We start from the raw sequence: 13,625 nt of genomic DNA, 5'->3' as shown, positions 1-13,625 counted from the left end.
GGGGCCTCGCGTGGGTTGGAGCAGCCCGGGAGCCCCGCTCCGGCCCGGCCGGCGAAGCGAGGGGCGCGGCGTGGGCCCCGGGTGCGGGGCGCGGGGCTGCGGGAAGCGGAGGCGCGGGCCCGGTGAGGCCCGGAAACAGATCCGGCGGCGGAGCCCGCTCGGCGTGGCGGCTGCTGCTGAGTAATCCCCGCCGCGGCCCGGCCGGCTCCTCCCTCCCTCCGCGCCGCCGTGCGCCTCCAGGCGGCTCCGCAGGTGGAGCCCGGCCCGGAGCGCGGGGCCGCCGCAGCCGCCTCCCCGACGCCGCCTCAGCCCAGCGCGGGGCCTCGCGCCCATGGCCGGGGCCAGGCAGCAGCGACCGCCGCGGCCGGACGACGGAGAGCGGGGCGCGGCGGCGGGGCCCCTGCAGGACGCGGAGCTCGCCCTGGCCGGCATCAACATGCTGCTCAACAACGGCTTTCGGGAGTCGGACCAGCTTTTCAGACAATACAGGTGGGCGCCGCGCCCTGCGCCCCGCGTCCCTCATCCCGCCCTCTGCGGCCCCGCACGCCCCATCCGCACCGGTTCCCCTGTGCCTTCGCCACCTCGTCCCTCGCTACCACCCTAGCCCGGCCGCCCGCCCCGGCGTCCTTCCCTCCCGGGACCCGCGCGCCTGCCCCGCGTCCGCAGGCTCCCTCCCTTGCCCCCCAGCCCCAGGGTCTGCACCCCACCTGGGTGGTCCCTGCTTGCGGAGCCGCTCAGCGTTGGGCCCAGATGCATTTGAAGCTGCAGCGAGCCTGGCGGGCTTGTGGCTCCAGCCCGCGTGCCGCACGGCCAGCCTTTGTGACTCGCGCTCTCGGCAGCTGTCTGGTGCCTGCTTCTTCCTGCGCCTTCCGTTGCTCTGCAGCATTGTGCGTTCCAAACAGTTTTATTGTTTGCAGACAGATGCACGTAATTGTCATGCCATGCAGGGATTTAAAAATTTCGACCCAACTCCGCTAGCTCTTCTCTCAGCCCGTCTTCTCCACAGTCCCGGAAATGAGTTCCTAAGGCCTTTTCTATTAAGAATTTCTCTAACGTGAGTGAAGAAGAAAATGGAGGGGGTTTTAAAGAAGATGTCAGGGTGGAAGGGGAAACACTTGTGTCCAGTTAATTTTTTGTTTGTTTTTAAAAAAAAAAAATAAAGCGAAAGAACTGAAGCCTGGTATAGCTTTCTTGTGAGTGTGGGAGGAGCCTTCGTTTCACTGGGGACCAAAAGCAACCGCTCTCTGGTGGAAGAAGCAGGTGTGTGAGTGTTGACAAACCATAAGGGTTTTTTCTGATGAGGAGCTTTCCCGAATGCTTTTAAGGGCCATATGCTTCCTACCAGTATTTTTATGAGAGGATGGAGGTGTGGTGCAATTGTGATGTAAGAAAATATGACAAGAGGTAGAGATACTGGGCTAAAGTTTCAGACCTGGAGAATGGAGGTTTCTGCCTACCAGACTGCTGCATTTGGGCGGGGCGGGGGTACCAGGGATCAAAACTCGGGATCTTGCGCTTCTGAGGCAGGCGCCATAACTACTGAGCTAAATCCCAGGCCCAGCATTCTTAATGGCAAAGCAAGATCTTACAACTACGAACTTCTCACTAAAGCTTTTACTTTTTGTTTAATTTTTTATTTTTATTCGTGTTTTGCAGTGCAAGCTGTTTTACGTTTAGGTCAGCATCCTCCCCTTTGATCTGAAAATGAAAGTGCCTTAGCTTTGTTCAGAATATTTTTAAAACATGTGACTGGTTTCAAGTCATAGTTTGTCAAAGGCTGTTGATGGAGGGTTTGAAAATTTTGCTCACCTCACAATATCTCTGTGGTAGTGTCTTAGCCCGCTGAAAATATATGTCTTGAAAAAAAGGTCATAATGGTTCATGTACTGTGCTATGGCTTTTTAGACTACTTGTTTGTGTTGTAGAAGAAAGATAGAGAAATAGTAAAAGTCAAACTTTCTTTACTGGCTGATCAAGGTACTTGCATATCTCAGGGTTGTTTTTTTTAATTAAGTTTATTGGTCATATCTCAATTCTTCTTTGCTTTGAAGTAATCTGCAGTATTTTAATTTTTTTCCTTCCACATGTATATTGCTTTAGTGTACTTAAATATTACTTTGTGATCTCCTTGCACCGAAAGCATGACATTTTTCCCTTCTCTATATGATTTTATGCCCTGTCAATAGAGGGCATATCAGCTACTCTGGTGTCAAGAGCAGAGAGATGCACTGTGACTGGTATTTCTTTGGGTGAGGGAGGGAGAGATGTCCAGAGAGGATTTACCCTGTGTAACAAGGAGCTGTCTGCTTGTATTTGGAAATGGGAACTAAAAAGAAGAAAAAAAATTGCAGTACCTATCTTCAGCCAAGCATAAGTGCTAGACAAATTCTCTTACATATTCTCGCTGTTCGATGACAACATTAAGAGTGAGATGTATCTTGAGAGTTATAAGGAGGGGCTGGAGGCCTGGTGTTTGGCATGGACCAGGATACAAACACTGTGGCTCTAATTCAAGGGCTCTTTCATTTTCCCATTCTGCCTCCCTCACCACATTTATTATATTTTGTAATCTTTTCTGTCACCTTATTTTTCTAGCAGTGTTTGAAAGAAACTTCCACAGGGGTGGTGGGAGGAAAGAAAACAGGATGACCGTGGCAACATTATCTATGAGCTTTCCCCTGCTCCATCTGATGTGTTTGCGATGTGGAAAATCATTGCATTCTTCCTACCTCCAAAATGTGCTTCTCCTCTGTTTTGGGAAGCATGCTTGCAGAGAGGGAGGGCTCAGGAACTGGCTTTGAGCAACCAAGGTTCCAGTCCTAGTTTTGCCACTTTTGTAGCTGCTGACTTTGGCTTCTCAAAATCCGCTTTCTTATCTTTAAAACAAGACCACCAGTAATAGTACTGATGCTGAAATGTGGTTGTTAAAAATTAAAAGGAAGACCCCATGGCATCTGGCACAAGGTAAGCAGTCAGTAAACGCTAGTCCGCTTTTGAATTAACCTTTGCCACTATTGTTGGGTTCTTCTTGTGACTGCATAGTTTGACCACAAGACAAATGTTCTGTATGCTAGTAGCTTTGTATTTAAAGGTCACCTCACAGTTTACATTTGAAAGACGTAAGATCCTGTTATACTGGCCTGGGGATGTAGCTTAGTGGCACCGCACCTGCCTGGCAAGTGTAAGGTCCTGAGTTCAATTCCCAGTACCTGGCGAGGGGGGGAGTGGCGGATCCTGTTATGCTTTAGAAAACCTCTCTTGTCCCAAAGGTGAATGATCTGCTGGAAGCTCCCCACTAGCTCCACTCTCTGCATTTTCCCACAGAAAAGGAATAATTGAATGTCCAGGGCTGTCTCCTCTTTTAATAATTGTTTCATTCCTAGCCTCCCCCTACTGGTAAACCCTCCAAAGTCTTCTTACAGTCAAACAAAGAAACATTTTGTACCTAGTGTAACAGTAACATTTTTTGTTAAAGAAGGTCATTTTCTCATGCCACATTCCTGGGGTGAAAAGTTTTCAGTAGCAGCTACCTAATGAGAAATGGTCACTTTGCAGCAACAGCTTGTTATGAAAGGCTTTCCGAGTATATGGGAAGTGTGCATTGTGTACATCAGCTATCATTCATATAGGACTTAGACGTGTGCAGCAGAGGCCTGCAGCTCCCTACTTGAGGTTTCCAAGTGGAGCTGCCCCTTCTCCTACAACCTCAGTAATAATGTGACTGAGCCTCTGCCGTGTGCTTGGAGATGCTCTTCTAGAGATAGGACAGTTCTGTGCTATGTTGTGGGTGAATATGACTTGTGTCCCCCAAGGGTCTGTTGTGGTTAAAGGTTTGGCCCCATGGTGGTGGAACCTGTAGGAGGTGGGGGCTAGTGGGAGAATCTTTGGTCATTCTAGTGAGGAGATTGTTATATTATGGAGAGAACAGGGCTGGCCCTGCCGGTGTGCTTTCTCTCAGCTCCTGTCTGAGATGGACCGTTCCTTGATGTGCTGCCATCTGCCACCTCACCAAAGGCCAAATTGATGGGCTCACGGATCTTGGACTTTGAGACTTCGGAGCTCTGAGCTATAAAAAACTCCCTTTCTGCATGAGTAGCCTATGTCAGGTGATTCACTGTAGTAACAGAAAGTTAACTAATACATGCTGCTTCAGGGCTTTCCTCCTTTGAGCCCAAGAACATGTGTGTGTCTGTGAGTTCGTGACACTGAGCACCTGGGATCAGACTCCTGACCTTGGTCTCAGGGCTCAGTGTTGTAATCCAGCAGCATTCCCTGTACACACACACACACACACACACACACACATGCACACACGAACTGATGTTGGCTTTTGTGACCTCAAGCTTCGGGTCCTTGGGCACCTGATAGGTGCTATACTGTAGGTAAGATTGACAGTGGCAGGGAGCTGAGAGACTTGTCCACCCACTGTGGTAGCCTGTAGGAGTAGAGAGAAACATCTAGTCCAGCCAGAAGGACATTCTGTAGAGGAAATGTTGTCTCAGCTTCATGATGGGGTAGAAAAGGGAGTGAGTTGAGGAAGAAGGAGTTGGGAGGGGTAGAGGAAGAGGAAAAGGAGGGGGTGAGAGGTGGTGAGATGTGAACCAAGTGTAAGAGAGGAAACAGTGGAAACCTATGTAAAAACGCCAGGAGAGGGGCGAGAACAGCCTGCCAGTGGGTATTGTTAGGTGGTTGTGTCTGGTGGCTCCTTCTCCACCTGCTACTTTTATCTCACCACTGGTTGGTCCATTTCCTATGACTCATTCCTTTAGGGTTCCTTGGCTGTCTGATGTCTAGTCGACTTAATTTTTCCTATGACCCTTGTTGGTAGTCTTGCTGTCACATCCATAATTCATTCTTGGCACCTTGTTGCCATCTTTGTCTCTTTTTGACTTGAAATATTACTGTGGTTTGTAATCAGAGGACCAATAGGAGAGGCAAAACAGTGAGCCACGAGGAAGGCTGGAGACATGAGGAGCTTCTGGCCCCAGTGAGCTTTGTAGTTTTTGTTTATACAGGGCCTGGCTTGTAGCTTCCTTCCTTCCCCTGGAGGCTACTGTCTCATCTCCTGTTTTTCCCCTTGGCATCCTTTGTGACCCTAAAACATCTAGAGTTTTTACTCTGTGAGTACTACTACAGATTTCTGGCTGTGGATAGTATAAAAAGTTATAGTCATTGTCCACTAAAATAAAATGTATATTAAAAGATGTGCTTAGCATGCATGAAACCCTGGGTTCAGTCTCCACACTGGAAGAAAAGCCGCATATGATAACTATTAAGAAATGTTCACTGATGATAAGTATGCAAGAATAAATAAGGATTTGATGTAGAATTATTACATGGTGTTATAAATTGTGTTTCTGCCATGTTAAGTTATAAGATGGCAAAAATATATTAAAAACAAAAAGCAAGAAAAATTCATGTGAAGTAATTACAAAGGACCATTGAAAAACTATGGCGAATGTTTAAATTAAAAATTTATTACAATAAAAGATAAATTGCCATTAATCCCTCAGAATATCCCCCCTCACTTTGAACATTCTTAGCACATCATTTTTGGCAATGTGTCGTTTTATTGTAATAAGTTTTTAAAATTTACACAGTCAGTGTATTTTTTGATCACTGCCTTGTTTGTGTATAAATGAATGCATGGATCCTAAGTTGCTTAATACAATTTATGGCACATAGGGCAACCCATACTGTATGTGGCCTTATATTGTGAGTATGTTGACTATGGAGCCAGTATTGCCATAGCGATGGTTAGTTATAATCCAGGTGTTGGTAAACTATGACCTATGGGCCAAATCTGGCCTGCTACCTGTTTTTTTACAAAAAGTTTTATTGGGGCACAGATACACTTATTGGTTATGCGTGGTCTGTGGCTGTTTGTGCATTACAACTGCAGAAATAAGTAGTTATGACCAAGATCACGTGGCCTGGAAAGCCTCCTGTGACCCTTACAAACCATGAACCTTCCTGGAAAGACTCAGAGGCATGAGTAGGAGATACAGGCCAGCGGCGTCGAGGCCATCTCTGGGGGGCAGACCATGTCGGATGCTTGGGAGGACGGAAGGCAGTCAGGCCTCCGTGTTGTCTGGGCGCCTGGGCTGCTCACAGACAGCGGCGTGTTGCTGCCTTGCTGCAGGGGCCTGTGAGAGGCCCTAGGTGTAGAAATGCAAGGAAAGGAGAAGCAGTGAAAAGCAGAAATGGTTTGAGGGAGCTGTCAGGAAAGGTAGGAAACTCATCTGTTGCCTTCTTCCGTCTTCCTCAACTCCATGGTGTGTTTGTAAAAAGCCTCCTTTCCCCCAACTACTGCACTATCTGAAAAGGCCCCAGTTAAATATTCACTACAGATTCATTTGGCTTCACTGGATTTTTTTTTTTAATGCAGCCCCCTGTAGAATATGGGAGGATTTGGAAGAAATGGCCAGCAGAAGAGAACACTTAATGCCTGTTACATGTTTCTGTGCGAAGTTGCACAAAGCCAGGGTGAAAGGTGTGAACCCTTCAGAGACTGTGTACCCAGTCACTCACACTGTGAGCAGGTAGCCCAGAGTGGTTGTCTTTGTTGCCTAAGCTAGCTGAGGGAAGCGATATGGAGTGAAATGAAGCTTTGAGAAGGCTAAGAAAGAAACAGGGAGAGAAAAGTAATATTGGAGCACAGTGCCCTTTCCAGTCTAGTTACACAAAACCACTTGTAGGCTGGGGATTTAGCTCAGTGGTTCTGGTGCCTGCCTCGAAAGCGCAAGGTCCTGAGTTCGATCCCCGGTACCAAAAAACAAAACAAAACCACTTGTAGATCCTCCACACATCATGCTGTTCAGGAGTCTGTACCTTCCCCATGGACTGTTTCGGCTCTGAAAATACCATCTTCACACCCCATCATCTTTGCCCGGGTAACCCTCCTACTTAACCAGCAACAGCTGTGCACCTTCAAAGAGGCTAAAGCTAAAAAGGACTCGAGAAGAACGTATAAAAGAAGCACAGAAAGTCGACAGTTGTGCAGCTAAGACAAATTTACCCACGGTTTCAAAATTCTGCGTAGCACGAGGTCTGCCCTGTAGAAGAGGTTGGTGTTGGGAAGGGAGAGCTGGTCTCTGCCTTATTCCTAGATCCCTTTTTGTTTTACTTTTTGTGGTTTCAGTTACCCGTGGCCAGCTTGATTTGGAAATATTAAATGGAGGGCCGTGGATTTAGCTCAGTGGCACCATGCCTGCCTTGCAAGCACAAGGTCCTGGTTCGATTCCCAGTATCAAAAAAAAAAAAGATGGAAATATTAAATGGAAACTTCTAGAAATAATTTATAATTTTAAAATAACTTATATTGACATCGTTGTTCTATTTTATTATTTTTGTTAATCTCTTCCTGTGCCTAGTTTATAAATATCACAGTTTATAAATTATCACAGGCATTTCTGTTTAGGGAAAACATAGTGTATGTAGGGGTCAGTGCCATTTCTAGCTGAGACATCATCGCTGGGGATCTTGAAATGTGTTTCCTGCAGTTGGGGGGCACTTCTGTATCTCTTTCTGCTCTTACTCTGTTCATGATTCCTCTGCCTGTTCTGTGACATGGGTCCAATTTGAGATTGAAGAGGCTTTTGTGCAGCAGCTCGTGGGGGAAATGCCTTCCAATTTCTGAACAAGTGACTGTGAAGACATATTTTTGTATAAAGTTGTTCATAAATTTGCTGTGTAAGGAAAATAAGCTGTGGCTTCTTGGAGTCACCTTGAAGGTGGCAGTGAGGCTTCTCTTCGTGTGTAAGGAAGTTCCGTGGTTTGCCATCTGAGCCTTTTTCTCCATCCCTTCTTTCTTGCCCAAGAATTTCAGAATACAAGAAATATGCACATAGGTAGAGCAGGTCGTACCTCTGCCTTAGGAGAAACCGTGAGTTATGACAGCGAAAGCCCTAGAAAGTCAGAAAGTACATTTCTGCTAGATGCTAGTGTTCATGATTAGAGTATTTACTGTGCAGGACATGGGTGAGAAGTGGTCTTTCCTTGCTAACTTGGTATCTTTATTCAATTCCAGTTCAGAAGAGTCACTTCAATGCTGGGTCCCCGCTGTATCTGTGAAGTCACTGGTCCGAGGGACTTTTCCCTTCCTGCACATCAAAGTAAACATAAAAGTCACTACCAGAGAGTGCTTACTGGGTGCCAGGCCACCCCTACTGACGCACTGTTGCTCCTCACTAGTCCTCCCTCACTTCTGTGTGGGAAAGGAGGCACTGTGACCTCAAGCTGCTTGGCCAAGGTCATGCAGCAGTGAGTGGGGGTGCTGGGGTGGACACCAGGCCCCTAGCTCAGCATCTGCGTATGTGGCCTCTCCTTTATCACTTTCAAAGTCAAGGGAGTCAACATGTGTGCTGTCAATGCCATTTTGGGGTGAGTTCTCTCAGAAGTATGCAAATTATGCCTTGACACCCAGAAACTCCCCATCAAACACCAGAGAGCTCAGTCTTCAGGGAGCGTGTCGCCCCCAGCTCTGGATCTTGCGGCTTCCTGTCTTCCAGGTGATAGACTCGGTATCCCAGGCTGGCATAAGATGCCCCGTGGTCTGGTCTTCTCTGCTTCCTGGCCTCCCTTCTGCGGCTCCCTGGCCCCTTCCACTCTGGTTGTGCAGAAACAGTTTGCACCATCCAGCTGGTTGTATCTTGTCCTTGTCCTTCAAGATGCCGCTACAGTTTCCGTGAAAGGGCTGCACGATGACTCTGTGCTTCTGCAGCACCCACCCTTCCCCTTAGCCAGCACTTGGGTCTTCTCCAGGCTCCTGCCTGCAGGCAAGGTCTGTGATGGAAGGGGTGGGTGATGCCCGGGCTTCCTCTGCAGGTGTTCCTGACCTGCCTGATGTTGCTGGGATGTCATGGAGTCCGAGATAGAGTAAAAACGGAGCAACACTCCTTCACTTGCCGGTCAGCAGGTGCAGCCCAGGAGCCAACAGCCTTGTATTCTTCACGTGCCACAGCACATCTGCTGACCCAGTATGGGGTGCTCCAGAGAGGCCCCAGAGTTCTTGCTCTGCTCATAAGCCAACTGGTGCTCATGTCTGGCCCCACTGGCCTCTTCCCCCATGCGTTCCCCAGGCTGCCCATGCTGAGGCGGCAGCCGTGGTGAGCAAAGCTGCCCCTGAGCACCCCTGAGCCTGAACAGGTGCCATTGTGGGGAAGGCTGAGTCCCCTGAACCTGTGACGTGGCCCTGGGACCCCCAGGGCAGGTGTCACTCTGGGGATAACTCTTTGAGTGAGCTGTCCCCTGCTCGCTGTTACATCTGGTGACAAGGAGCCAGCTAACTGGTGGGTTTTCACATCCCCCGTTTAGCCACCTCGAGGGTTCTGGCATGTCCCCTGAGTGGTACCATTACAGGCTCTGGGGTTATTTGCCTCCCTGGCATGAGAAAGGAGAGATGTGACTCCCAGACTCCAAGAGCCCTGTCCTGAGTTTCAGGAAGAACTGGTCTTAACCTGGTGGTGGGGAGGTGATGCTTTCTAGAGTGGTGACTCTGACTCTGTCAGACCTAAAGCCCTCTTGTGTTGAGGAACATTTTGTATTTCCTCATTTATGAACCTGAAATGAAATTGGTAGATGAAACAACCTACCTATACACACAATGGCTAAAAACCAACAGGATGCCCAAATAGTAGTATAAAGAAGTGAGCAAGAAATTCATAATGCAAATTACCTTTTTAAATGTAAATGCTCAAAAAAACCCCTTTATCAGAAGATAAGATAGGGTAATTAGATGTTTGCACCTGCATATAGCACATCAATTTGGATGTAAGAGAAATATGATGGCATGCATGGAGGTATTGAGAGATGAGAGCATAGGTGAATATTGACATAAAGGAAAGAACAACAGACATACCTGTATTTGTTAGGAGAAAGAGGCCAGGTAACCCTAATTGAAGGAGAATAATTTGCTGAGGCAAAAGATTGACTGTTTAAGTGAAGGGAATGAGAAGCATGATATTTTGGCAGTGAACTAGGCCATCTTTGTCAGGATGGTGTCAGAATAATTAAGTCCCTATATTAGAAGAAGCATACATGGTGAAAACATATCTTGCATCCTGAAATCCCTTTACCAACCAAGAACTTTAGAGATCATTGTGTCTAATAAGTGTTCAGGATTAGAGAATAAATTGAAAAAAAAGTTCACTGGGGAGTTGGGCAGGGACTGACCAGTTAAAACAGTATCAGAGTAGGACTGAAAAATAAGAACCAGACCCAAAATAATTTCAATATGTAATTTTCAGGATACAAATTTTAATATGCTACAGATTCTTGAGAAAACCAGGTGGCAAAGCTGAAGTAGATTTGAGTAATGGCGTTCATTGATGTCTAGTATTTTACGTATCTTCAATAAGATTTTGGACTTTAAATATATTAAAAGTTTTTGATGTTAATACTGGCATGTGATAGCTACACATCCAGACTGGCACAGCTGTGGCATGTTGGCCACTTGATCACCACCACGCTGTGTGGATGCTGAGGATGTGGTTTTCCAAAGTTGTGAACAAGTCTTGACAACGTATGTCCTCAAACAGTGCAAGGAATACAGTTGGCCCTGCTTGCCCACAAGTTCTGCATCAGAGGATTCAAATAACCAAGGATTGAGCATATTGAAAGACAAAATTCCAGAAAGTTCCAAAAAGCACAAGTTGAATTTGCTGTGCACCAAGTACAACCCTGAATCCACGCAAATGAAGTGGCATGTAACCAGCATTATGTTAGGTATTCTGAGTAATCTAGATGTGGGTTGTAGGAGTGTGTGTGGGTGGGTGATGTTCAGATACGCTATCATTAAATAAGGGGCTTGAGCATCTGGACTACAGGGGTCCTGGAACCCTTGACTATCAAGGGAAAATGGTTTTCTTCTATGCAAATGGAGGTAGGTCCTAGAAATAATTATAAGCAGTTTTTTATCCCCATAAATTTCCAAGAGGTGTTCAGAAGTCATGTGGCACATGGAGCAGTGTGCCGGACAGTCCCGCACACACTGCAGGATGCCTGGTCACTGCTCTTCTGGTGGCACACAGGTTTCCCAGAGGCTCGGCACAGGTTAGGTCTTCGCAGCTGAGCCTGAGACAGTGCGGGGTGGAGTCTTTCTGTGGACAGAGCTGGGCTGCAGGAAGGGAAGGGGCTGCCCAGGCTGGCACAGCTGTCGCTTAAGGAGTGTGGCAGAGGAGGGGTGCCTCCTCGTGTCTGTGACCAGGTGCTGGGCATCATGGGGTCTCTTGGAGGATGAGGAGCCAGTGTTGGGCCCTGTGGGTTACTGCCCCAAAACGCCAGCCTTTCCCAGTCACGCATGTGCTCCTGCTAGGACCCCTACCGCTCTAGGAAGGGATGTTAGCCCTACAGATTACATACATTCAGAACAAGCTTTTTAACACAAAAAATAAAAGGGCCGAATTCCCAGAAATAAACACAGTTGCTCTAAAGTTACATAGCCAAAGGAGCCATGAGAGTTGTTCTTCTGAATGGTATGTGGAATAAGGCAAAAGGCTTCAGTGTGATTTTCTGTTCTGCTTGTACTTACTTAGGAGCAACTAGAACGGGAAAGCACATACAGTTTCACCTCTGACAGAGCTCCCAGCATGCAGACACAGCTTTCCCTGGTCCCACTCTCAGCCATTACATCAGCTACATCCCATAATACCTGCTGGCTAAGCCTGTTTTTGTGTGGTCGATTTCATGTTCCTCGTGGGTGGGGCTTTTCTAGGGCAGCCCAAGTCTTAGCGTGGTGCCTCTCATTGTGAGCAGCTATGGTTGAGTTGCTGGTTGCCCATGTTGGCCAGTTCTTCTTCCTATGTGTGAGGGGCTGGGGGTGGGGACTAAACCCAGCACCTTTGCACTGAGCTACATTCCCAGAACTTTTTAATTTTTATTTATTTTTGCAAGGGGCCCGGCGGGGGGGGGGGGGACCGGGGATCGAACTCAGGAACTTGCTCTTTCAAGGCAGGCGGCAGAACCACTGAGCTAAATCCCTAGCCCCTTTATTTTTAGTTTTTGAGACAGGGCCTCCATAAGTCACTAAGTTGCCCTGGCTGGGCTCAAACGTGTGCTCTTCCTGCCTCAGCCTCCCAGAGTGCTGAGATTTTAAGTGCCCACCACCATGCCAGGCTCATGTTGGCTTTCTTATCTTAGACAGCTGTCCTCTGCTTTGGAATTGCATTTTCCTGCTCCATCTCTGCAGTAACCCTCCTTTGGGTTTTACTTCATGTATTCATCTATAAAATAACCATCAAAGAGAAACAGATTTGTAAATGTTTGTATCATTTTCCCTTTATCACAAATAAAACTTTTGATACTATGCTAACAGGATAGAAAAAAGAGGGAAAATAACATTTCATATTCCAAATTCAAGTTGAATTTGCTAAGTAACACATTTATTAAGAAGCAATTGAATTAAGCTATAATCCATGCTGCTTCGCCTCTTTAGGATTGTTCCCAATAGGATGAGTCACTGTCAAGGCTTTGAGTGCTTTTTCTCCCTTATTCTGAGCAGTGAATTGCAAAATCTGAAGTTATGTATTGTCAACAGACTCTGAAACAAGAAAGAACATGATACCCTGGTGTCTTGCGAATCATGCTCATTTCGTCTTTATTTAGGGCTACAATAAAGCAGCAGCTGAGCTTATCAGCTACAGGCTTATCTGGTGTGACTCTGAACTCTCCAAGACCCGAATGAGGTGGCTTCTAGGCCTGCAGTTGTTGGAGTAAGTGGGTTTCTGACTCTCCTCCACATTGGAACTGGATTTGCAGCAATTTAATTGCTCAGAAAGGAGTTTAGTTTACATCTAAAGCCATTTGCTTCAGCTGTCAACCACATAGTCCCAAATGCTTTTTGGTTATTTCTGTATTGATGATTGATGAGATAACTCATTAGTTGGAATGATCAAACTTACAAATTGAGCTAGAAATTACTTCTCTTAAAATAGCACAGAAAAAACAAAGATGGAAGGAACACACCATAGGAGAGGGAAGTTGGCAGTCTGAAGGAGTTAAGCCAGGTGTCAGGACCTGTGATGATGGACTTCCTAAGAGATTCTTGCTTGGGAGCAATTGCCAATGCAAAAACAACCAGAAGGGAGAGGAAGTTTGGGTGTTTTCCTGTAGCTCAGTGTGATGTCTTAGATCTGGTCTGACTTTTGAAGAGAGTAGTTGAGGCTTAACTTAAAATTGCTTTTCTCTTGATGGAAGAATGTTGATTTGTAAAACAACAAAAAGAAATCAAAGAGCTATGAATGTCTAAAACTTTATAACTAAGGAAGATTTTTGACAGTGAAATAAGCACAGATGAAAATGTCTTGACCTATGCTCTGCTAATAAAGGAAAATAGCTCCATGCTTCCCAGCTGCCATGGGTTGAACCACCTTCTCCCATCCAGGCCTTTCCACCATGCTGTTTCTGCCTTGGAGCAAGCTGACTTTGACTGAACCCATTTGAAACTCATCCTACCTGGATGAATTTGGAGTTCCAAGCAGGCCCTCTGAAGAACAGTCCTAGGGTAGAGAAGGTGAGCCAGTCCCAGAACCCAGAAGGAAGCTCCCCCACCGCCATCCCAAGCTCCTAGGGCAGAGAAGCTGAGCCAGTCCCAGCATCTGGGAGGAAGCTCCCCTGCCATCCCAAGC

At 46.9% G+C, this 13,625-nt stretch overlaps 1 protein-coding gene across 1 annotated transcript in view; it reads left to right on the top strand.

Moving 5' to 3' along the window:
- The first annotated feature begins 301 nt into the window (after window positions 1–301).
- Window positions 302–13,625, top strand: part of Ttc39c (tetratricopeptide repeat domain 39C) — a 102,618-nt gene continuing 89,294 nt past the window's right edge. The window contains exon 1 of the mRNA XM_004853149.3: window positions 302–489. Coding sequence (XP_004853206.1) covers window positions 332–489 — 158 coding nt within the window. The 5' untranslated portion in view covers window positions 302–331. The remainder of the gene's footprint in view (window positions 490–13,625) is intronic.

The sequence above is a fragment of the Heterocephalus glaber genome, unplaced genomic scaffold (assembly GCF_053883595.1).
Source record: "Heterocephalus glaber isolate CG9 unplaced genomic scaffold, H.glaber_assembly_v1.0 deba00000331, whole genome shotgun sequence".
Taxonomy (NCBI): domain Eukaryota; kingdom Metazoa; phylum Chordata; class Mammalia; order Rodentia; family Bathyergidae; genus Heterocephalus; species Heterocephalus glaber.
Note: the sequence above shows the minus strand (reverse complement) of the source record. Positions and strands in the feature narration are given on the sequence as shown.